Source organism: Tachysurus fulvidraco, chromosome 2, assembly GCF_022655615.1.
Source record: "Tachysurus fulvidraco isolate hzauxx_2018 chromosome 2, HZAU_PFXX_2.0, whole genome shotgun sequence".
Classification (NCBI taxonomy): Eukaryota; Metazoa; Chordata; class Actinopteri; order Siluriformes; family Bagridae; genus Tachysurus; species Tachysurus fulvidraco.
The window spans coordinates 37,195,065-37,220,584 of NC_062519.1; the positions used below are offsets into that span (position 1 = coordinate 37,195,065).

The window sequence follows — 25,520 nt, forward strand, 5'->3', positions numbered from 1 at the left end:
CACATATTTTACAAGCAAACAACAAACTATTGCCTCTTTAAATTGATAATGAAGGACTGTTGGTGTGCCTTTAATGCTTTATGGTTCTGTTTATGAACCTTCATAGTGAAAAGCTATAATGTGTTTAAGGCTATGTCTTTTGTACATACTGTATAAGATGAGGCCTTGAAGGTTCCACCTCAGTGACAAAGAAATTATTTTATTTTATTTTCTGCTTGGATTGCTTGCATCAAAACTCACTTATGAGGTTTGCTTTTCAAAACCATGTATCTAGAAATGTGTTTTTAAACCCATGTGTGCTTAATGGAATGGAAGTAATGAGCTGCAACCTGAACTGGCCTCCTTTCTTAACCTTATTATCCTGTTATCCAGCGACAGATACAATTACAGATGCTTCTCTGTGGTGCTGTCATACATCCATCTGCTTCCAAATAGCTTCGCATTATATCTCTTTTTTCATCTCATCCCTTAAAAAACACTTTATTTAGAAAGGTAACAGGGAGCACAGAGCAGCTCAGAGATCTCTGTCCCTGGCAACTTCTTCCAGTGGGATTCCCAGATTGAACCCAGTTCAATACCTCCCTGGTAATTCTGCAGAAGTTCTTTCTCTCACTGAGTCGCTCCCGGTGGACGGATAGTAGGCAGGCAAGGGGTGTCCTCATGCACAAAAACCCATCATCTCAGATGACTCTCAGTTAACATAAGCAGTGTCTCATCTCTGGGCTACTTGAAAATCGAGCTGAAAAGAATTTATTCCAACTTCATGACTTCATTTTCATGACTGCAGGTGAGGACTAGGATGTTGATTGACTGGTAAATTAAGAGATTAGCCTCATGGTCATGCTCTGCTCTCTCTTTCTCTCTCTCTCTCTCTCTCTCTCTCTCTCTCTCTCTCTCTCTCTCTCTCTCTCCAATACCACGTATCATGGTAAGAAATCTAACCGATCTCATGCTCCTACTTCTGCGACTTGTATACAAAATGGAAATATGTTTTCTTGGGAATATGCCATCTTTTTCTGGCTGAGAAGCATTAAATAATAATTTGATAATTAAACTATTATATGTACCAGAAACCTAATTGCCAAACTCACTAATCCAGTTCTTTCCTCACTTTTGACACTTTTATGACACTCACTCACTCACTCACTCACTCATTTTCTACCGCTTATCCGAACTACCTCGGGTCACGGGGAGCCTGTGCCTATCTCAGGCGTCATCGGGCATCAAGGCAGGATACACCCTGGATGGAGTGCCAACCCATTTCAGGGCACACACACACTCTCACTCACTCGCGCAATCACACACTACGGACAATTTTCCAGAGATGCCAATCAACCAATCAACAACGCATGTCTTTGGACAGGGGAGGAAACCGGCGTACCCGGAGGAAACCCCCGAGGCACGGGGAGAACATGCAAACTCCGCACACACAAGGTGGAGGCAGGAATCGAACCCCCAACCCTGGAGGTGTGAGGCGAACGTGCTACCCACTAAGCCACCGTGCCCCCCTTTTATGACACTGTAAAATAAAATAAAATAAAATCAAACAAACAAACAAACAAACAAACATAAATAAATGAGGCACAGGAGACTTTCTGGTATGCAGATATATAAATGACTATTTGATATACAGGGCTATGAACAGACTCCAATTTTAAATGGGGTTTATAATTACTCACTGTCCACTTTATTAGGAACACCCGTACAACTGCATATGTGTGCAATTATCCTATTAGACAATCATGTGGCAGCAGTACACAGTGGTTGTTGGTGCAAGGAGGGCTTGTTTGGGTATTTGGGAAACTGTTGAAACGGTCTTCTTTTGTTTTAGTGACCCTTTGGCCATTGACTCAGATTCCTGCTCAGGGCTGACTGGAATGGAACAAGAGGTTTTGTACTGTTGTGCCTCAAAATTTTGTGTGTTGTGCCTACTGAGATAGTTTTCTGATCACCACAATTGCAAATGGCTATTTGTATATCCCAGTCTGGCTATTCTTCTCAGACCTCTCTTATAAACTATTTGTTTTCTGCTCACAGAATTGCCTATCACAACAGTTTTTTCTTGACTAATTCAGTGTGAACTGAATTCAGTGTGAACAGTGTGGCAGTTGTGTGTGAAAATCCCAGGAGATAAGCAGTTTCTAAAATTCTCAAACCAGCCCATCTGGCACCATTGACCACACCAAAAACCATTGGTGCACCATTCTAACATTAGAAAATCATTCTGATGTTTGATGTGAACATTAACTTAAGCTCTTGGCCTGTAGCTGAACAAGTTTATGCATTGCAATGTTGCCAATTACATGAAATTACATGAATGAAAAATTGTACAAATGTTAATAATAATGACGATAGTGTTTTTATGTCGTATGTTAAATGTTAACCAATAATATGCACATTGTATACCTGTCAACAGAATTTGGTTAGTTCTCTTTCCAAACTCTAGTGTCGACTTATCTAAGATCAGTTGAGAACCAATCACGCTGCTGATTCACTGTTACAATTTTCTCTACATTGCACCACATTATCAGAATTTCCTGCTTTCCACACTGAATTTGACAACTGAAAATTAGACAGAATCCCAGAGTCAAAGACAAAACCCTCACTGCTATTTTAATGACTAAGACTACATACGATTTGTATTAACAAATTAAATAATCTAGAGCGCAACTACATCTGGATTTATAGGGTTTATTTGACTTAAAATACAGGCTTCATGAACATTCTACCAATTTGTTTGCTCTTTACAATTAATATTGGGCTTTAATTATTAAACACAAACTCCACCAGCCTTTTAAAATTGGAATGGTTCAAAGTAAGTGTCTTTGGTGTAACAATCACTCTCAAATCTATGGACAAATTAACACTGAGTTAGTTGACATTAAAATGTGGTGCAAGAACAACAAAAAAATATCTATGATCAATGCAGTTGCCTAACACTAATAACTAAGTGCACATTTGTCAGCAATTTTATAATTAGAGTTTTTATGTTACATAAACAACAGGACTACAGTACGTGTCCTGGTGGTGATTATACACAATACAACAAAATCTCCAGTGGTTTATTAAAATCGTACTGAGTCTATTTCAGTCCAGATGTTTATAAATACAAACTCTCTTCATGTATTAATTCAGCTCTGGGGAAATTCCCAGTCCCTGTGTGTGCTGCTATACAAGAGACTCGAAAACAGGGGAAATGTCCGAGTCTTGGCTGTGCATGGAGCTGAGACCTGTGTCTGAATCATCATCATTAGTGCTACATGCTTTAGCAGCAAGTCCTCTGGCCTGCTCAACCCATGCACCATGACCACTTGCTGTGTCTTCATCATTTACTCTATCAGTGTCCTTAAGCATGTCGCACCTTTCCTCCTCCTCCTCCTCCTCTTCTTCCTCCTCTTCCTCTAAATCGAGTGAGTCCACTTTTTCAAGCAAATCCTTTAGCTCTTTGTCTCTTCCCCTCCAGATCTCCTGCACCAAGTCCAGGTCATTTCTAGCAGTTTCTAAATCCGTACTTAGCCTAAGGCCAATGTACAAACTCGCGTCAAGTTGAGTCCTAATCCGCTCCTCCTCTAAGAGCAAATCATCCTCAAGTGACATGTCCACTTTTGGAAGCATTTCACATGCATTTATTTCCCACGTTTGATTTATAACCCTGAGCGTGCTGTCATTTCCAAAATCCTTATTAGCCAGCTCCTCCTGTCTCCGCTTCATCCACCTCTGGTTTAGCTCCTCCTGGATATCTCTGGTTATGCTGTCCAGCAGAACTTGGCGATCAGTAAGATCTTCCTGCAGCCTTATCACCTCCTCACATTTTCGGATGTACTCCTCCAACTGGGCAAGAGTTTGCTTTCCATCACTGGGGTGTGAATGCCGGGATGCAGCTCCTTCCACCATGTAGGTCTCCTGGACGTAGTTGGCACCATGTTCCCTTACCCTGTCCAGGTGCACCTTAGCCTCATAGAGTTCAATCTCGCGGTCCAGCTCCTGGATGCGCTCCACCTGCTGCCTGATGGTGTGGTCCTGCGAGACCACCAGATGCACGAGGGTCTCCATTCTCTCCGCATCCTTGCCCTGTGCCCGCGCGCGCTTCTTATTGATCCGTTCGAGCTTTCTGAACGCCTTTCGGACCACGCGCCGTTGCTTCTCGGGCGACAGTGCCATGGTGGCTTGGCGCACAGTGCCCTCGCGTGCGCACGGGTTCTGCCGGCTGGGCACGAGTCGCGCCTCGGCACTGCGTGGCGCGCTGCTGCCCAAGGACGCGTCCTGCTTGACGAGCACGAATCGGACATATTCCTGCTCTTCACCCCATGCATTCCACAAGCGCAGTATTTTAGTCTTGTTGGGCAAAACGCGCTCGAATCCGCGCCACTTCTCCACAATGCAATAAGAGCGCGCTGACGCGGACGCGCGCCCGTGCAAATTTTGTTCCTCCAGCAGGACTTTAATTACGTCCGCACACGTCGTGCGCTTGGACAAACCGGACACGAGCTTCTCTTCACGACAAACCCACACGGAAATTTTGCTTTCCTCAGACTCCATCTCTGAGACTTCAGATCAGAAGTTTTGTGCGCTGCCAGAAATCACGCAGAAATCTCCCCGGTTTCAGTAGAAAGAAAAAAACTATGCATAAATCCTGTGAAGAAAGGATCTTGAAAAATGCAAACTGTTTTAAAAGTCAGAGAACTTTTAAAACTCCGCGAGCATGTGACTGAGCGCGCGCATAATTCGCACCGCGTCTCCTGGTCGCGAGCTCACGTCGCTGCTGCTCCACACTGTTTTGATGACTTGACACAGAAGCAGGTCTAAGCTCCGCCCATTTGGGGGGCTACTGATCCCACTTGTTCAGGTCATGAATTAAATAGATGACAAAACATTATTTACAACTCAAACATAATGTTTATAATGACTTTATTCATATATACGTTAATAAATAACGCACGTTTAATAACATAATTTAAAGAATAACAAGACTGGTGCAATACTGTGCTAACTAAATGCTTTATAGAGAAATGTTTTCACTTTAAAATCTTTATTAATTCAATCAGGCAAGGCATTTTAGTTAACCTAACCTATGCCAAACAATTAAATGTTACCAATTGTATGCTATTCTTTGTTAGTTCACGCACACACACACACACACACACACACACACACACACACACACACACACACACACACACACACACACACACACACACACACATATATATATATATATGAATATATGAACTAACAAAGATGATATGATATATACAAACATCATTTTCATATCAGAACTGACAAGAAGTCATGCAATTGAAACCACAATCAAAAAGCAAAAGTTACAGAAGGCGCTGTGGTTGACAAAACGTAATGTTACAAAACATTAAAACAGTTAAACCCTCTTCTTCTGCACTCATATAGGTGTGATCAGAATTTGTTGACTAATTTTCTGTACAGCAGCTTCGTTGAAGCGAAATCACGAGTTTATATTAATACATTCATTTCTGATAACACCTCATTCACATTTGATGGCACGTGATCCACATAATATAAGTCTGATGTTAAAAAATGTGTTGCGGCTTAGAAATGAATGCGTAATTGATGCGTAATAGATGAATTAATGCGTAATAGATGAAGTTTTCTGTATTAAGAGGTTTGTTTAACATTAATGAAAGGAGTCTCCAGTGACAGTGCTTTATTATAGTCAGTTTTGCACCACATGGAACATTTTACACTTCAGTGTAAATATGAAGAGCTTCATTTGTTTTATGTCTTATTAACATAAAGAAAGTGGAAAATAGAGAGTTTGGAATGGTTTTCTTCCATAATTATACATATTAAATAAAAAACAAGCCTAAATTTAATGTTAAATTGATAATATATACAATGTATGATGGGCCGTTCATTAAGTATTTTGGCAAATTGCTGTACTATAAGATGAATAAAACTCTCACAACATGTTATAAGAAAGTAAACAGCATTAACGATCACCCTGCTTCACGTCAGGCCTCATCCCACCAGCCAATTGTTGATTATTTTCCTCTAACAGCACACCCCATTGTGTGTTAATACATACTTGTTCAATAGATCGCTGGCAATTTTTTGGAATCCTGCTCTATCAAAGGCTGTGTGTCTTTAGCCTTGAGCTGCAGTTATGCTTACAAATAAGATTTTCCACAGAATATTAAAGTTATTTTACCTCATATCAATGCCTTCACTACAGTTTACATCAGTGTATAAATGTTCTCAGAGTCTAAGACCAATTAACAGACACTTTAAATGAACGAGTTACTAGCATTAGCTTTGGAATTAGCGGTGGTTCAGGAAGCTGTACTGTAGTTACAGCAATAACATGGGCTTGCTTGTCACTTTACTGCACATTGTAGAAACATTAGACACACGAACTGATATCGTTCAACTTTGAGCATTTAATTTAATCCTCTGTATAAGAATAAAAGCATGAAAAAGAGCAGTTTCCTTGATATCAGCTTTCCACCTGGGCTGAAATCAAGCACATGCACTGAGATTAAAACACCAAGTTTTGAGTTTCTGGTGAGTAAGACATGTTTTTTCACCAGATTAAATATATAAATAATTACAGTGTTTGTATTAGTCTCGCATAACATTATATCTGAACCTTTTTTTTTTTTGGTTTTGTTTTGTTGTTTGTTGAAGCGCCTTAATAGAGAAAATATGATCAAGCTCGCCCCCTCGTGTCCATCATCGGTATTATCGATATCGGTCATGTATCACGGCTAAATTCACTGCTAGGCTAAAATGAGAAATAATGAAAGTGCCACAGGGCTTGTATTGAGCCTCAGCAAAGATTTTAAGACACTGGACGTCTTCCAAATAATCCTTATAACAGAATGACTGGACTTATTTATAGAAACGTAATAAACTCAAACTTATAACTCAATCTTTAATGTAAAAATGCCTAACATATTTAATTATTGTGTAAGTAGACAAAATATATAATATTTTTTGATGGGATGGGATTTTTTTGATGGGATACAATTTGCTGTGTCTTTTTTGACCAAATTAAGGAAAAATAAATAAACCAGATTTTAGAATTTCGTTTGTTCTCTTAACTCTTGAGCGTTATCGTTATCCAGAGTGACTTTTATCTCATTGAGCAAAAAGTTATTAAGAACTAGATGGAAGATGCTTTGAAAAGCTTTGAAAGTAAGGAATTTTATGGTTGTTGTTTCTTTTCTTTTTTTTCTTTTTTTTGAAAACCCCTGTAACAGAAAGAATTACGCTGAAAAAAATGGGGTTGTAGTCCGTTAGGGGCAGTTGTGGCTCAAGCAGTTAAGGCTCTGGGTTGTTGATCAGAGTTCAAGCCCCAGCACTGCCAAGCTGCCACTGTTGGTCCCTTGAGCAAGGCCTTTAACCCTCACTGCTAAAGAGGTACTGTATCATGGCTGACCCAAAGTTGGGATATGTGAAGAAAGAATTCCACTGTGCTGTAATGTATATGTGACAAAATAAAGTCTTCTATTCCTATTTAACTAATGAAAACTTTGTTTAAACACTTAATTGCGCTCACTCAAGCTGAACCAGACCAAACTTAAGACACACAAACACACACATATTAGAACTTACAGCACGATACAGTGATTAAAGTGGCATTGACACAACAGGAGCAAACTGAGAACATGAACCACACGGTTTTGTTCCTGATGTAGTCTACAGTATAAATCTAATTACAAACTTTTGTGACGACAAAAGACCAAAGCAAAGAAACCTAAAGCACAGCACGATTACATATGTGTTTTATTCTGGGCTGTTTAGTTATGTTTACAGTCAGAAAAGGGAACGTATTTATATAGCCCCACTCTCTGGTGTCACCCAGATGAAGATTAGTTTCCTTTTGTGGTTAAGATTTCTTCCTCAGAATAAACGTGCGGGAAATTTCAACGAAACTCCGGAAGTAAGAAGAGGAGGAAAATACAGGAAAACACAGCATACAGTACACCATGGAGAGACGACTGCGCGCTGCAATTATGTTCGTGCTTGTAATCTACTACATCGCTTGTATACAGCATTCTATGCAAAGTCTTAATTTTCAGAATGAAGCGCGGATGCGGCTTGAAAATATCATTTTAATGCACTGCAAACGGCGAAGACGCATCGCAAGACACTTCAGGAGGCGGTGAGCTTTTCTTTTGCGAAACTGTGACATGATGCTCATCTTCCGAAAATACTGCCAACGACCCACTACGGCAGCTGGTTTAGTCCAAAATGCGCAATAATTTTCGCAGTTAGGTCTATTCGATCTCGGACCGTGTTCTCACCACAAACGAATGCGTACCGAGACCACCTCTCCAAGGACGTCTCGGTACGCTCGTAAGTGCATAAGTATAAAATTAAACCAGAAAAAACAATGCAGAAAAATAGAACAGAATCAAGACATTAAATTTTTTTTTTAATTGCACTGATGAAGTTCTTACAAATGTTGAGGATTGAGGGTTTTGCTGAAGGATCCAACAGTGGCAGTGATCAGAAGTCCACGATGTCAGTGATAGGACATGATTGTATAGAACTTCTTTGTGTATCTTCACTGGAATCGAAAGGCTCAAACATTACGGCATGATGCTGCTGCTGTACACAAAGTTTCAAGAGCCCAGACCTCAGCCCTGTGGAACACCTTTGTGTACTTGATGAATTAAAATACAGAGAGCTCAACGTTATGGTCCAAAATTTAGTGAAAAGACTTCCTAGAAGATTAGAGGTAAGGATGTGGTAGCTTAGTGCTCAAGGCGTTGGACTATTGATTGTCTGGTTGTGAGCTTGTATCTTGGGTCCTCCAAGCTACCACAGCTGGGCTCCTGAAAAAGGCCCTTAATCCTCAATTGCTCTGTTGAATAAATTGAAATAAAATGTAATAAATGTCCCAAATACCGTAAATTGAGGATATTATAACAGCAAAGTGTATCTGATTGCGAGATTTCTACACCAAAGATCAGAATAACCTTTATTGTCAAAAACCATAGGTTTTGCATGTAAAAGGAATTTGTTTCGGTGTACTGGTGCATAGTATAAAGCAAAGTGACATAAATATAAAGAACAAACAATAAACAAACAAACAAAATGTGCAGGATGTGCAAAAAGTGGACTAGTGCAAATATTCAGTCTGAGGTAGGAAGGTAAGAACATGCAGTAAAGCAGTGCGAGTTGTGTGTTAATGTAAAAATAGTGACCCTGAACAACTATATAATATATACAATATATTCCCATTAAATGATTGAGAAAAGAAATCGAGGGAATTAGAAGTTGTTTTTTAATGAGGCTTTATTTTTATCTTGAGGCTTTTTTTTAAATATATTACTGGTTATAAAAGTTTTATTATTAACAGCATAACATGAAACTATTCAATGGTTTATGTGTACAGCATGGGAACTGCCCTACATTCAAGGACACACAGCCTTATTAATTTTTTTCCTTATTTATTTTATTCAATATGGCATACATACAAAGTATCTAGAAAGCTACAAAATATCTACCACTTTATCAAGAAGGCATCAAAAAATGTTACAGAGCAAAGACAAGACCATATGCAGTAAGGAACACATACACATAGCAGGTTTTTACCATCTCTCTCTCTCTATCTCTCTCTCTCTCACACACACACACCTTTGCTCCAGCGCTTCGCCATCATTAATGATATTAAAAGATCTCACGCCTTTGTACCAAGAAAAGCCAGAATATATAATTTTATACAAAGCACCTTTTTACAAAAAAAAAAAAAAAATCTCTGCACACAAACCCAATAGTTTTCTTTTTTTTCTTTAAATGATACTATTTTGAACTAGAGAATAGTTCACTTTAAAGCCAACTTCGTAAATGGTAACGAACAAAGGAGGTACCAGTACCTACACATAGACAAAAATACAAATCAAGAAACAAAGAGAGAGCTAGACTGCTGACGTGCGGTCATCATTCCTCTAGAAAGCGACTGCTCAGTGTCCGTTACTATCAAAAAACGAATGTCCTAGCATTCAGCGTGCGGTCGTTGGTGTTCAGCTCCCTGGTGAAGGAAAAGGCGTGACAGCTGCGATCTGCGAGCTGTGATCTTCTGGGTGGAACAGAAGGTCTGAGGTGCCAGCAGTGTAGCAGTAACAGCATCACGGCCACACGGGGCTCCCGAATATACTGATGTCATCACAAAACAAAAGAAAAGAAGAAAAAAAAAAGAAAAAAAAAAAGGAACAAAATTGTTGTGTACACGTAGAACAGTAATACATGAACAAATCTCCATACGCAACTCACACAAAGTGAACCAGAACAGAGAAATAAACGGGGAAATCAAATGGAAATCATTCGCCGTTTTCCATGTTACGCAATACTAAAGTCCACAGTTTTACATTAAGCAGTACAACACAGATCAGTTCAACGATTCAAACCGTAGGACAGCAGTTTAAAAAACAAGTGAAATGGATAGCGTTAAAGGATAAACGTTAAACTGTGCTGAAGGTTCGGAACGGTTTTAACCAAATAAAGAGGACTTTTAAAATCCACTTCGAATAGTGTTTAGATATTCTCCTACAGAAAATATCAGTTAGTGTTCTGATTTTTTTAAAAAGGGAAAAAACACCAGCTTAGAAAAAAATATCACAAAAGGGCTTCCAATTTACAGGAACAAGCAAGATCAGGGTTTTTAACAATCTGGACTGAACACAAACAGAGATGTCTGAAAGCATTGTACAAAAAAAAAAAAATCTCTAATTAAAAGTCGTTACGTTATAGTTTTTACTATTTAACCACCGTCCCTTGTCGTCTACTATAAACTTTTAGCAAGGCATTGTGGTGAATATTTGACTTTACATCCACGTATTTGGTTCTGATCAGTTATGCAAAATACAATTTGTCTTTTCTAAGCTGGAAAAACGTGAACCAAAGGCACTTGTATGCTACAGTGCAGGAAACGAGGAGGAGATTCATCGTGCCTCCAGGGACTTTTTTTATATTTTTGGTCTTTTCTGATAAGAAAGGCATGGCCAGTTTGGTAGTGTTTTGATAGCTTTCTAGGATGTAGTGGTAAGTGTGAGCTGATGTGCACACTAGCCACGCTAGTCTTTTCTCGTTAGACCACAAAACGATGAGTTTAGTGTTTTCTCAGCTCGTGTGAACGCAGGCATCCGTTAAGGCACTGTGCTTTGTTATGCTTTGGCAGCTCTGTGACTGTACACTTCCGTGGAATGACATGGGACGAGGACATGAAAAGTCTTCCAGCTTAGGAAAGAGCTCACAGTTTTAGTGGCATCATTTTTTTTAAGGAGAAAAAACCAAAACAAAAAAAACACAACAACAAATCTCTCACAGCCATGGTTAAGGCTCGCAGTTTTAGGAGGCCACAGAGGCTTGGTGTTGGGGATTAAAGGCAGCAGAGGACACTGGGATGGGACTCATCAAAACGAGAAAGGTATGTGATTAAAGGTCGAGCTTTGAAAGAATCTTCCCTGATGTCTGTAGATAATATGATTGTGTCTCGTCGAATAAACTGAAAACGTAGGTTCGCATGATAAGGCATGTCCCAAAAGTATCCAAGTGCTCGGGACATTTTGACAATCAGCTCGCCTCTGGTGGTCTGTCTAGTGCTTTTTTGCTTTTTGGGTGCTTTCACACATGCAGCGTTTAGTCCTTTTGAATCGAAACCGAGTGTGTTTTTGCCCGCAATGGGGTTTAGTAGGTATGTAATAACACAGTAATCGGTGAAAATAGGGAAAAATTTTAAAAAGATTAACAAGATTAACAGGATGAGAGCATCTGAATGTATAATAGTTTGATTATAAGCTTCATTGCACTATCCAGATTTTTTGCTAGGATCAAATCGGTTTTTAATAGCACTGTTCACATTCATGATCCTAATCTGTCACTAAAACAGATTTCTTATAGACAGCTGTTTCAACACTCTACTCGGTTTCAGTATATTCCTTCCGGTTTTGAATTGACTGAATCAATTCTCCTTGTACGTATTAAACATCAAATTTATTTACTAATCTGTCCACTGAACACAGTCCCCGCTGTCACTGTCGCTGTCCTGCATTGCTGTTTTTGTGCGCACTGAAACCCGAATGAATCAGATGCAGTTCCGATCTAGAAACATGTATGACTGTGGCTCAGATCTGATTTGAACAAAATCCTGTTTTTGTGTCCACACAGTGCTGAAAAAAGTCTCATAGTAAGACAATAAACTCAGATGAGACTCAAATGTTTTGTGATTTTTAGACATTTCCTCTTCTGTCATTCTGACAAATGAATAAAAAATGTAATTCATGAATCAAATTCGTTTTCAGCCCTTCGTTTGTTTTTCGTTCCAATTATGTGAAACTAGAAAACACACCAAAAGTGTGCTTCGGATTCGACAAACGGATTAATAAGTGTGAAAGCACCCTTAGTGACTAAAACGTTAGCAAGATACTTTTGGATTTTGCAGTGGAGTAGATCGAATTTCTTTTTTAATTTTTTTTATTGCAGGTGAGACACGTGAGATTTTTTTTCCCAAGGGCTGCACTTTTAAATTCCCTGAATGCTACAGATGCCGAAATTCAGTAACTGTATTCTTATTATTTCGATGGCCTTTACAGTTATTCCTCTCTGAATCAACCGAATGTTCCAAAACAAAAGATTTTTTTGTAATCTTTGGAAAGCCTACAATAATGCGGGTATATACATTTATACACAGACACGTACACATTCATAGACGGTATTGTTTGATATAAACCTAAAGGCTAAATCTGCTTTTAAGGTGTACATTATAACAAGATTAAAACCTAAAACATTGTCTTTCTCTGCTAGGTTTAAATCTAGCGAAGTCTAGCGATACTGCCACTTATATATATGTATGTATGTATATGTATATATATATATATATATATATATATATATATATATATATATATATATATATACACACACATACAAACACATATGTATATATATGTATATACATATATATTTATATATATATGTATACACGTACAACCTACGGAGAAAACGTCGATTAGGCTTCCTTTAAAATGACTCTTTCCTGTATCAAAACATAATACAACTGTACCGTGATTCACAGCTGCAGTCAAAACATCCAACACATATACATTAATAAAGACTGATAAAAAAAAAATAATAATAACAATAAGATAAGCGTCACCCGGATGAGAGCTCGAATCGCTGCAGGTGAGTGTTGAACTAGAGGCACTGCCACTTTTTTGTTTTTGTTTATTTATTTATTTTTTTTAAATTGAGGTTCAGAGTCTATAGAACAGATCTGTTGGCTGGCACGAGCTTCATTCTTTCACCAGTCTGTAGATGTGATGCTGAGCGCCGTGTTCGCTGTTCGACACCTCGAACACACACGCCATGCACAGCAGGGTCTCCTGTGTGTCTCTGTTTGTGACCACCTGAGGGGAGAGAGTGAGAGAATCAGAGGCGCTGACACTTAAATGAAGCTCTTCTTCAACTGGAATCAACAGAATCGCAAAGAATTGACGAGAAGGTGAAGAGTCGTGGGATGTTATCGGAGAGCTTGTTTTTACAAACACATACACACGCACGTGCACACACACACATACACACACACACACACACACACACAACTACACAACCACTCACACATACTCACACTCTCACACACTCACATAAACTCTCTCTCAGACAGACAGACAGACACACACACACTCATGCACACAAACCAAACACACAACCACTCTCTCTCTCTCTCTCACACATACCCACACACTCACATAAACTCTCTCTCACACACAACACATACACTCCCCCCCCCCCACACACATATATATATATATATATATATATATATATATATATAAAATATACAAACACAATATAATGCACAATAGTACACCAGTGGTGCAAGAACAACACGCTTATCAATACTCAGATAGTAGAGGTGGAATACTGCATCGTGATGTAATGGAAAAAATAAATAAATCTATGTGCACCCTGGGAATGTATGATTCACTCTGTGGGAATCAGCATTCTATTAATTATAGATCTACTTGCACATGCACTGTTTGACCACCAGAGGTCCAAACCTAAACAACCCATAGGGTTAAAATGTGCTGAGCGTGCACTGAGGAACAATCCCCTTCCCCACAGTGACTTTCATTCAGTTACTTTCTGAGCAAGTATATATATATATGTGTGTATGTATGATCCTGTAGTACATTGTTTTAACAAAATGAATCCTGTTTGCACAAAAAAATGCACTGAGTGCTGGTTATGACTCTTTCCAATGTCAGTTTTAAATGACGCGACATACGTGACTCACTCTTTCCAATGTGTTTTTCTTCATTAACGATTTCATTAAAATATTCTGGGAATTGAACTGAGGCATGAAGCCAGTATTGTGCCTTGAATTCAAATTTTGCCCCGTGTGTATCATCACACCCGTATTTATATGGAATCTAAAATATTTAAATAATGAAATTGATTTGGTGCTCGTAGATTGATCAGAAACCTTTGCACTTACTCTACTATCCTAAATTACTGCAGCATTTGAGGCAAAACTGCAACTTGTAATATCCTGCCAATAAACTGATAAAAGCAACTATAAGACTAGAAGAATAAAAGACTCCAACTCAAGCGGTTAAGGCTGTGGGTTATTGGTTGAAGGATCAGGGTTCAAGCCCCAGCACTGCCAAGCTGCAACAGTTGGACCCTTGAGCAAGTCCCTAAACCCTCACTGCTCCATGGGCGCTGTATCACTGCTGACCCTGCGCTCCGATCACAACCTCCAAAAACAAGTTGGGATAATATTCAAAGAAAGAATTTAACTGTGCTGTAATGTATATGGGTCAAAAATAAAGGCTTCTATTCTATTTTATAAACTCTCCTAAGATCGAAATTTCAGCTCAAACAATTCTAAAGAACTATTTTTAGATGAGTTAATAACAAGATAATCTAAGATATTGATTTGACTTAATATAAGTTAACATAAGGTGGATCCCTATACAGACACAGCACTTGGTTAAATCTGTAACTCTGACCGTACAGTAGAATTAAAACACTGTGTTGAAATTTCAGTCCAAAACTTTGCATGAATATCAACATAGTAGAACAGAACCAGTAGTCGCTATTAGTATCCAGACCTGAAAGCTTTTTATGAGCATTACATGCTCTAACTGAGCAACAAAGTCCATCCGTTTTTCGCCACTGAACAGGAAAAGACATACGACATTACAGCAACTTGCAAATTACCACATAAAAGACTGGCAGCATCAAAGATTAGAGCCGTTTTACAGGCATGGAAGAGGACGAGAATGAGGATGAGGATGTAAGGACTGTGAAGGAAATGATGCAGAAGAGCACACCAAAGACCCAGGATGCACAGCTGCATGGAAGAGAAATGGCATTTTAATCCCTGCAAGGTTGCTGCTAAGTGAAAAGAATGGCAGGAATGCTGACCTATCTCCATCCAGAAGAGCGAGGCCTTCACCCATCACCCTCCCATATAGGCTGGAGGTCAGAGGTAACAATAAATGACCTATTGACTCACCAATAGGATTGTGAAGTTCTCCAGCACACTGTTCATCATGTACTTTTCAGGCAGGTGTTTGAGCTTGTGGATGAAGTTTATCATGTATTCGCACATGGGGGAGCGGCTTATCCGGTACACGAAGCGACCGTTCTCGAAGCGAGCATATTCCGTCTGGATAAAATATCAAATAATTAGAACCATTACTGCAAGCAAGAAGAAAAACAATAACAACTTTTATTTCGAATCATTATTAATAATTCTGAAATTATTTGAAAATATTCAAATTCATTTTATTTGAAATTATATGACTACATTTTATACTCCAGTCACATTATTAATAAATTCTTCTACTACTACTACTACTAATAATAATGTTTAATTTCTATTGAGCCTTTTTTTTAGATCTAAGGTCACTTCATGTATAAACACCCTCACTCTTTCTCCTTCTTTTTAAATGGAGTCTTGTCTTATCCCTAAATAACTCTCATCCTGAATAGACATGGCATTATGTATAAAATCCTACCTCCACTTTTTCCACCACCTGCTTGCCAAATGAGCAGACTTTAGTGGAGCAGGTGATGGTCATGTTCTCCGGGCTCTCGTACTGGCTGGTGACTCCATAGAAGGCCCCGGTTTCCTCCTGCATGTTACAGTTCAAGTCGGCCTGAGAAGAACCAGAGGTGTCAGAAGTGGCATCGTCACATCAATTAAAACGGCATATACAATATACTAAAAAGCTTAAAGAGTCTGGTATACAGCTGTCATCTAGTGGACACAATGAGTAGTACAGGCCTTTTGTAATGACTGAGGCATTAATAACAACTCCTGAGTTGTACAAATGCATTAAGGAGTGAATTAAGGAAATATCACGGTGAAATCTGTATCCCTTACATCTCTACTTTGTCTTATAAAACACTATTCGTGTTCAGCAAGGCACTGAGCTAACAGTCCGGCCCTTTACACGCTACCAGTTAAATAGCGCATCAGTGTGGCCTTTCAAAAGCAGATGATAAAAAAATATATTGAATGGAAGGTTACTTAAAAGCTATTTTATTCTCGTAAAGGAAAAAAAAACGCTCTCAATGGCCTGTTCTCTTTCATTAAGACCTGATGGTCGTTATAGAAATTAATAAGAGGCACAAAGAATAAAAAAAAACGCAAATATTCCTCTCTGGCATGCTCTTCCTTCATTAAGGCAGCCCCATTACATTTTCACATAATATACCAGAGAAGCATTATTGTGCAGATCCAGGGTTTCGTTTGAAATTCAGATCTGCTCGTCACTTCAAACGGAATTTGAGCAGGCTCGCGCTCGACAGACAGAGCAGCCCACTTTAACGATTGCCACTAGTTAGCATTTGGTTTTAGGTAAAACATGCGCTACGTTTAAACAGCTATTAGAGCTGCAAGCCGAGCCCCTCCTTATTGTTTTGAAATATTACACTGAATTAGCGAAGGCTTTGATCTGGCACTTTTCCTGCATACGACACGCCAAATATAGCTGCCAAATGGTCCGGAGCATATGCAAACTCAGACTGAAGTGGGCTGTTGCATTCAAGAAGGACTGGGCACGAGTTCAAAAATTCACGGAACAGTGTGTGAATGTACAAAACAGTGAATAATACACACTTGCTCGCTCGACTTAATACGTCAGTTTCGTAGGCTGTGTATATAATGATCAACATAACGTTTTATCACACTGATCATCTTTATCCTATGGTGGGTGTGGTCTCGTACAACATGGCCCCACCCCCAACAACGTGACATTCATGGCTTGATGAGGATGTAAATCCTAAGCTATGGTAGAACATACGAGTAACTTAATATTTTGCATAAAGCTTGCACATTCTTTGGGGAGAAAGGCTTGATATATTAGACTAAATACGTTTGAATGTTGTTCTTTCGGCTGTTCCCTGTTCGGGGTTGCCATAGCTGATCTTCTGGACTGAATATTTGAATTTTGTTACAGGTTTTATGCCGGATGCCCTTCCTGAAACACAGCCCTCCCAGTTTACCAAAATAATGGTTCAAGTTCTGGTCTTCAGTTACTAAATCTTATCCCAGTTGCACATTTCTGAGAGATATTAGATGCGATCTTCATCACTATCATTAAAACACCAACTGATAGAATACCTTTTGGAGTAATGATGTTCATGGTTGCTGTTCTAGTTCAAGAGACTTGCAGAGTTAATGTTTAGTTGAACTGAAGCAATTTTGGCAGCTTGTAATGACTCAAAACCCTGAAGACACTTTATGTATTACATTTACAGCATTTGTCAGATGTTCTTATCCAGAGCAACTCACATTTCAATACAACTGAGCAAATGAAGGTTAACGGCCTTTTCGTTTAGCGGACCTGGGATCTGAACTCACCTTCCGATCGAAGGTCCAACACCTTGGACACAAGGCTACTACATCCCCCTTATGTAGGTTTTTCCTTTAATCCACTGTCTATAGATTTCTGTTGTATAAATCTCAGAACCGATTCATACTGTCTATATTAATATTACGGTTTAATATTGACTCCTAACAGTTTAACAATTAATTATCCTACAAAACCTGCATAAATATAAGAGATTTACAACGCTATCTGACCGCCAGTCCACTTACCCAGAACTTTATGAGGAAGAAGGAATTCTGTGGGCCTTTGCCAAAGAGCTCCTTCAGCCCTCCTTTCTTCTCTGGAAATTTGTCATAAATCTGACGAATGTCCACCGACTCCAGCAGAGCATCGCTGTAGGAGTGATTTGTCTGACCGATGTGTACAAAAAGGTGCTTGTTGTACTGCAATGGAAACAAGAGATAGAGACTCAGAAAGTGGAAAACAAGATACTTTTTTAAATGATAAAAATGCATAAATCACATCCTTGATCCCTTAACACATCAAATCTACAACAGGTTTAAGCTCCTAAATCCTTTGTAGGAACTCGTAAAAGCTAAAGGTCTGACAAATAAGCGACGTTATCTGTTATCAATAGTGAAACAAAATCGTCTGAAGAATGCAGACAAACTGAGATAGATCGCTGGCGTCACAGAAATCCTAAAAAAATTTCCTGCTCCTGCTCAGGGTCGACATTTTGAGGGACAGAAACGTATCTGGCCTTTGTCTCCAGCCTTGTCCCTCACTAGCTCACACCCTGACTCGGAAGAAAAATGGCATCGTGCCTCGGTTACACAAACGTTCAGATGTTTCAGCAAATTAGCAGCAATCAATAATATTATGTGTGGAACAGCCATATTGTGTATAGTTTCCAGTAGAAGGACTTCTCTTTATATTGCTGAACAATCTTTGAGATAATTCTTATTATTATTCAGAAGCGGGACAGAGCAAGTCAGAAAAGCTGATCTGAGTAATTTATGTCCGAGTGAGATGTGAAGATCTCCAGGACTGAGTGTATGTGTATAAGTGTGTATTTGTGTAAGTGTGCAAATGTGTAAATATGTATTTGTGTAAGTGTGTAAATGTGTAAGCGCATATTTGTGCATGTGTATGTATTTGTGTGTGTAAGTATGTATTTGTGTAAGTGTGTATTTGTGTGAGTATGTATTTGTGTAAGTGTGTAAATATGTATTGGTGTGAGTATGTGTTTGTGTAAGTCTGTAAGTATGTATTTGTGTAAGTGTGTAAGTATGTAAGTGTGTAAGTATGTAATTGTGTAAGTGTGTAAGTATGTAAGTGTGTAAGTATGTATTTGTGTAAGTGTGTAAGTATGTAAGTGTGTAAGTATGTATTTGTGTAAGTGTGTAAGTATGTAAGTGTGTAAGTATGTGATTGTGTAAGTGTGTAAGTATGTAAGTGTGTAAGTATGTATTTGTGTAAGTGTGTAAGTATGTATTTGTGTAAGTGTGTAAGAACGTAAGTGTGTAAGTATGTATTTGTGTAAGTGTGTAAGTATGCAAGTGTGTAAGTATGTATTTGTGTAAGTGTGTAAGTATGTATTTGTGTAAGTGTGTAAGTATGTAAGTGTGTAAGTATGTATTTGTGTAAGTGTGTAAGTATGTATTTGTGTAAGTGTGTAAGTATGGATTTGTGTAAGTGTGTAAGAACGTAAGTGTGTAAGTATGTATTTGTGTAAGTGTGTAAGTATGTATTTGTGTAAGTGTGCAAGTATGTAAGTGTGTATTTGTGTAAGTATGTATTTGTGTAAGTGTGTAAGTATGTATTTGTGTAAGTGTGTAAGTATGTAAGTGTGTAAGTATATAAGTGTGTAGTAGTCAAGATATGTATTGTGTAGTGTGTAGTATGTATTTGTGTAAGTGTGTAAGTATGTATTTGTGTAAGTGTGTAAGTATGTAAGTGTGTAAGTATATAAGTGTGTAAAAGTGTGTAAGTATGTATTTGTGTAAGTGTGCAAGTATGTAAGTGTGTATTTGTGTAAGTATGTATTTGTGTAAGTGTGTAAGTATGTAAGTATGTATTTGTGTAAGTGTGTAAGTGTGTAAGTATGTAAGTATATAAGTGTGTAAAAGTGTGTAAGTATGTAAGTGTGTAAGTGGTTATTTGCAAGTCGCAATAATTTCATTTTTCGCCTCGGGAATTTAAACAATTAAACAGTCAGATTTTGCGTTTTTAATTTTTTTTTTGTGTTTTTTGTCATCTAATTTTGTTTTGTGATTTTATCTTTTGTCAAAGTATCTTGTGTCCTCTGATATTTCATATGTTGCCGGATACTGTTGTCTGATATTTCTTTTGATCTTCATATCCTGTTGTGTTGTCTGATGTATGTGTTGTCTGATGTTTGTGTTGTCTGATGTATGTGTTGTCTGATGTTTGTGCTGTCTGATGTTTGTGCTGTCTGATGTATGTGTTGTCTGATGTTTGTGTTGTCTGATGTATGTGTTGTCTGATGTTTGTGCTGTCTGATGTTTGTGCTGTCTGATGCTTGTGTTGTCTGATGTTTGTGTTGTCTGATGTATGTGTTGTCAAATTTGTTTGTATTATCTGATGTTTGTGTTGTCTGATGCTTGTGTGGTCTGATGCTTGTGTTGTCAGATTCTATTGTATTGTCTGATGTTTGTGTTGTCAGTTTCTATTGTATTTACTGTTTGTGTTGTCAGATTCTATTGTATTGTCTGTTTGTGTTGTCAGATTCTATTGTATTGTCTGTTTGTGTTGTCAGATTCTATTGTATTGTCTGATGTTTGTGTTGTCAGATTCTATTGTATTGTCTGTTTGTGTTGTCAGATTCTATTGTATTGTCTGTTTGTGTTGTCAGATTCTATTGTATTGTCTGATGTTTGTGTTGTCAGATTCTATTGTATTGTCTGTTTGTGTTGTCAGATTCTATTGTATTGTCTGTTTGTGTTGTCAGATTCTATTGTATTGTCTGATGTTTGTGTTGTCAGATTCTATTGTATTGTCTGTTTGTGTTGTCAGACACATTTTGTTTTCTGATATTTCTTCTGTTGTCAGATCCTGTTGTGTTGTGTCAGTTTTGTATTGTTTTGTGTCACTTAACCACTGTCTAAAACTTTATTGTTCTGAGTATTGTTGTGAGTGTTTCAGATGTCGAATTGCTCGTCCTTGAGTCTTATTACTCACTGAGTCTGGTTCCCTCTGCTGCTCGAGGAAAGCTGAGAATTCGACCAGCCTGAGCTTGCTGGTGCCGATGGAGCGACCCTGCCACGCTGGTACTGTGGGTGCTGGTGCTGCTGTGGACTCGTAACCTGCACACACACACACACACACCACACACACATAAATTAGCATTGAGATACAGTGCTCACTTTTAAGTGTCTAATTTAATAAGAAATACAAAATATGGAATACTTGAAATTGCTGTTGTGACGGTGGGCTGGATGGGGTAGGCCTGCTGTGCAAACGGCTTGATGCTAAAGCAGAAGAAACAAAAGAACGTTCAAGAAACACAACTCTGAAAATTTCCCTCCGCCTATCATCTTACCTTAAACAAAGAATGCAAATAACACACAGGCTAATATACAAACTATAAACAGATGATGGAATGCATGGGACGAAGCTCCTCCATTTTTAACAAAGGGACTGGAGAAAATGTGAAAGTAACCACTTTCACCAGTCAGGAGACGATGCGCTAAAGACACGATATGAGACGGATCCTGATACAGGCTTCACCACATGACAGTGACATGAGACGACACAGAGCCAAATACATAAATCCATTTATTTTGGATGGAATAACTGAAATATTAATCCGGCGTGTTAGACAAGTACAAGATGCATGATATAAGGTGTTAATTTTCTTACATTACATTCAAAATTATAATTATTTTTCATTCTAATATTAGTGTTTTTCTGTGTCATGGATGTGTTTCATTGTGAAATTATTATTATGGAAAGATGGATGTTTGGTGTATATTAAATAATTTAGCTTTTCTTTTCCGACAAGAGAATTTTCTTAACGTTTTGTCTGACTGATGTTTCAGCTGAGATTGCAGGAAAGCGGAATTTCCACATGTCTCTTTTGTATCAGTATAGCAAAGGGGTCAGAAATCAGAAATCAGAAATGCCACACCTGAAGTATAACTTTTGGCACCTCTATTTTATGCCGTATTTTGGGGTGTTAAAACAGGCCATGAAATAACTACACGAATAGGAGAAATCAGTAAAAAAATATATACATAAACAATAAGAAGCAGAGTTTGAATGCAGATTGTATAGAGGTAGAAAGGCAGAAAGAGAGCCGGATGGAAGGATGATAGTGGGGGGGGAAATGGAAATAGAACAGAAATGTAGATTTACTCACTCTTGTGAGGATCCTGGCTGTCCCGGGGATATCATGCCCTGCCAAAACTAGAGAATTAGATACATAAATAGACAACAAAGCAAGGCCTATCCGCACTCACACACACATACATACACTTTCTGCAGGACTGTGATACTCAGAGGATCTGAGTGTTAGCCCACTTCCTGTAAACCCAGGTGTACTATGTGCCATGCTGGCCTGTTATCTGGACTATGGCAGTGGTGTGCTTATCAGATGTGGATGTGTGCAGTAGTTGTGTGCATGCTCACTGAGTGTATGAGTGTGTGTGTGTGTGAGTGTGTGTGTGTGCGTGTGTAATGGGATTGGGCTTCCTTACCCCAGCTGCTCCAGGGAAGGCGGGTCGAGGGATGCCTGGCAAGCCCAGCTTGTTGTGGATGGCCGTAGCGGAGACGATCTGTGCTGAGGACATGGATGCCATGCTCTGAAGGGCTTTGTCCTTCACGGTCTGATCCTGTATGAAAAGCGGTTAAGATTCAAAGAGAATGGCAAAAAAAAATCCAGCAGTGAAAAGGAAAGATGTGCACAGCATTGTATGATACGAAGACCAGGCCAGACAAGCAAAAGGAGCTATAAAGTGCATCGGTCCATGAACATGAAAGCATTTGCTTCGGAAAGGAATGTGAACCAGAATCAGACCTGGCGAGTAATTAAAATAAGGTGCGACTGCTGTACACTGAGAAGAATGTCTTTCATAGACTTAAACTCGCATTAGCCTAATAGGAAAAGTAGTATATCCACCTGTACTTATATTGAGCCATGTGTCGGAATAAACAGAAATGTCCGACTGACAAATAAAACATCTTTAGCAGGTAAAAGATAAGCAATAATAACCTCCTTTTCTCCACCGACTTACATTTACCCTGGACACTGAGCCATCAAGGCTATCGAACAGAGTCAACAACACGAAGCTAACGGTAAATGCAGACACGGAGGATGCTGTGGTTAAGAGTCTTTCTCCTTTATATACTGGCTCATTAACTCGAGCTTTAATCTTCCTGATGAGGTTAAAGGCTAACACTGAACACAGTCATTCAGGTTTATTTTTGATTCAAGGCATGCTTACAATTTTGTGCACATCAACGCAGTAAAGGTTAATTAACAAGCTCCGAGAGCCAGGCGCAGACCTGCGAGCGCACAAAGGCTACAAAAGACATCCTTCTTTACACCAAAGTTAAAAAAAAAAACATTGCTCAGTGCGATGTTGAAAAAAGCCAGAAAAGGTAGCAGATAATAACTCTGAAGAAGCAGACGGAGCTGAAGGCTAGCAGAATAGTGCAGCTGTGATTAAATAGAGGCGGTGGGCATGAGCTGGAGGTGAACATGCTGGCAGAGCTGTGTGTGTGTCTGTGTGTGTGTGTGTGTGTGTGTGTGTGTGTGTGTAGGCGTGGCTCGGGCTGGAAGCAGAACACAAGGCAAGCACACGCAGGACAATGTACTTACCATGCTCGTCACCTAAACAGAAACAGACAAGGCTTCACTGTAATCATAAGCTTCACACACTGCTCACAACAGCACACAGCATAGACATGCACCATCCTCTTTACCGACAGCTGATTACTTATCATTTCACCGAATTACCCAACCATAGATTAACGAAAGGTCCAAAAAGTCTGGGTCGCCTAATTGGGAACGTTGGCAAGGATAAAGATTTTGCACATGCATTGAAAACCAAAATGTGGACTCATCTGTCTACAGTCTCTAGAATTCACACAGAAAGCTCTAGAACGCTAGAAAACACCCAGCGAGCAAATGTTCTGCAAAGATCATAGGAGAGTGGAGAGAGATCTTGAGTTTTGAGCGGACAGGTAACTCAAATACCCATTCTTTACAAGCCCGGTGTGCAGAGAAGCATCTCAGGATGCACATGTACCTTAAGGCAAATGTTCTACAACAGCAGAAAAGCATATCGAGTTCTGCTCCTGTTAGAACAAAAAATCAGAAATCTGAGGCCAGGACCAGGTCATGTCTGTTGAGTTCTGTCAAACCTTTGTTCCTAATAAAGTGGCCAGTAGGTGTATGTACTATGGACTATCGTCAAGTTTATACAGTTGGTTTATATGCTATCCAACATGCAATATAAACATATTGGTTTTATGGATATTTCTTGTCAAATGTACCAAAATTTCATCCACTCCAGACTTCAATCATTTAGTTTCCACTCATGTCTTTGCATCTACATGTAAGTGTCTCCTCATAGCTTTGTTCAGCCAGATTTAGGAGGTCATGTGACAGCTGTTTTCCTGATTCTCATTCACCCTAAACTTGACTGTGACCTCAAAACCACATGAGAGTTTTCATGCTTTTTCATGCTTTATGTCAGAGACAGAGTTTAATTGAAGTCAGGAGTCATCTTTAATCAGGGTGTGTTGTCAAGCAGGGGTCTGAAACACCACCTCTGTCTGGGTCACATCACAACCTGGACCACCAACAACTGGCTCTGGGATATAAATAAGATGATTGTAATGAGGAAAAAAAAGGAAGACTAACCGAAACAATGCAATTCTGTGCAATATTCGGCTGATTAAATGATTTTATTTATTTACTTATTTTTATTTTAACCACATGCAAACAACATACATGTCCACGGTCCCCCACGGCTTATCTTTAAACTCCATCACTGCATTATTGGGGGATGTGGTAGCCTAGTGGTTAAGGTGTGGGCCTACCAATCAGAAAGTTGTGATTTTAAATCCCAGGTCCACCAAGCTGACATTGCTGGGCCACTGAGAAAAGCCCTTAAACCTCAATTGCGCAGTTATATAAAACAAACGAGATAAAATAAGCCACTCTGGACAAGGGCGTCATGCCAAATGCCATGAATGTAAATTACTCCACTACACTGGGAGAAGTATTTTGGTAGTCAATGACTGAATCACACACACACACACACACACAAGACTGACGAGTTTCTGAATCATTTTTAGACACTGGCCTGACTCACATCAAATCCGGCAGCAGACAGACGTCGACTCTCTACAGAGTTTCTGTGAATTCTAGAAAGCGTGATGGTGACTACCAGTTACTACCAGTTACCAGATGTGCTGTTTGAATATTTTATTTATTTACGTTCCTATGGGCCAAATGAAACGTGTCATCTAAAGTCTTGAGTTTTAATGAAAAAAACCTCAATAACATTATTATTATTATTATTATTATTATTATTAATGGAAAAAAGAGGGGTTCTTGGGGGTAATGCTCTTTTGCTCTTGCTCTTTTTCTAGAAATTTAAACTCTATCAGTATTCGTTAAGAGTCATTCCTAATGAGTAAGACCTGTTTGTGAACAGAGCAGTC

General features: G+C 38.9%; 2 protein-coding genes across 10 annotated transcripts in view; both read right to left on the minus strand.

Annotated features, from left to right (window-relative positions):
* Positions 1-2,968: 2,968 nt before the first annotated feature.
* rassf10b (Ras association domain family member 10b) lies at positions 2,969-4,827 on the minus strand. The gene has a single exon (XM_027153051.2). The coding sequence runs from the start codon at positions 4,537-4,539 to the stop codon at positions 3,169-3,171; it is 1,371 nt and encodes a 456-aa protein (XP_027008852.1). The 5' UTR covers positions 4,540-4,827; the 3' UTR covers positions 2,969-3,168.
* Positions 4,828-10,851: 6,024 nt separating this feature from the next.
* The window catches only part of tead1b (TEA domain family member 1b), a 61,066-nt gene continuing 46,397 nt past the window's right edge, over positions 10,852-25,520 (minus strand). For 5 of the 9 annotated variants that reach the window (XM_027153075.2, XM_027153077.2, XM_027153080.2 and 2 more), the window contains 9 exons: positions 23,668-23,679; positions 22,544-22,678; positions 22,207-22,253; positions 21,255-21,316; positions 21,027-21,151; positions 18,095-18,268; positions 16,008-16,148; positions 15,503-15,655; positions 10,852-13,385 (listed from right to left, as the gene is read on the minus strand). In XM_027153075.2, coding sequence (XP_027008876.1) covers positions 13,272-13,385; positions 15,503-15,655; positions 16,008-16,148; positions 18,095-18,268; positions 21,027-21,151; positions 21,255-21,316; positions 22,207-22,253; positions 22,544-22,678; positions 23,668-23,679 — 963 coding nt within the window. In that variant the 3' untranslated portion in view covers positions 10,852-13,271. The remainder of the gene's footprint in view (positions 13,386-15,502; positions 15,656-16,007; positions 16,149-18,094; positions 18,269-21,026; positions 21,152-21,254; positions 21,317-22,206; positions 22,254-22,543; positions 22,679-23,667; positions 23,680-25,520) is intronic. The other 4 variants (XM_027153079.2, XM_027153082.2, XM_027153083.2 and 1 more) reach the window with 2 other exon arrangements.

What these genes read in the sequence shown, in the direction of transcription:
- rassf10b (XM_027153051.2), bottom strand. Translation starts at nt 4,539, where the DNA reads ATGGAGTCTGAGGAAAGCAAAATTTCCGTGTGGGTTTGTCGTGAAGAG.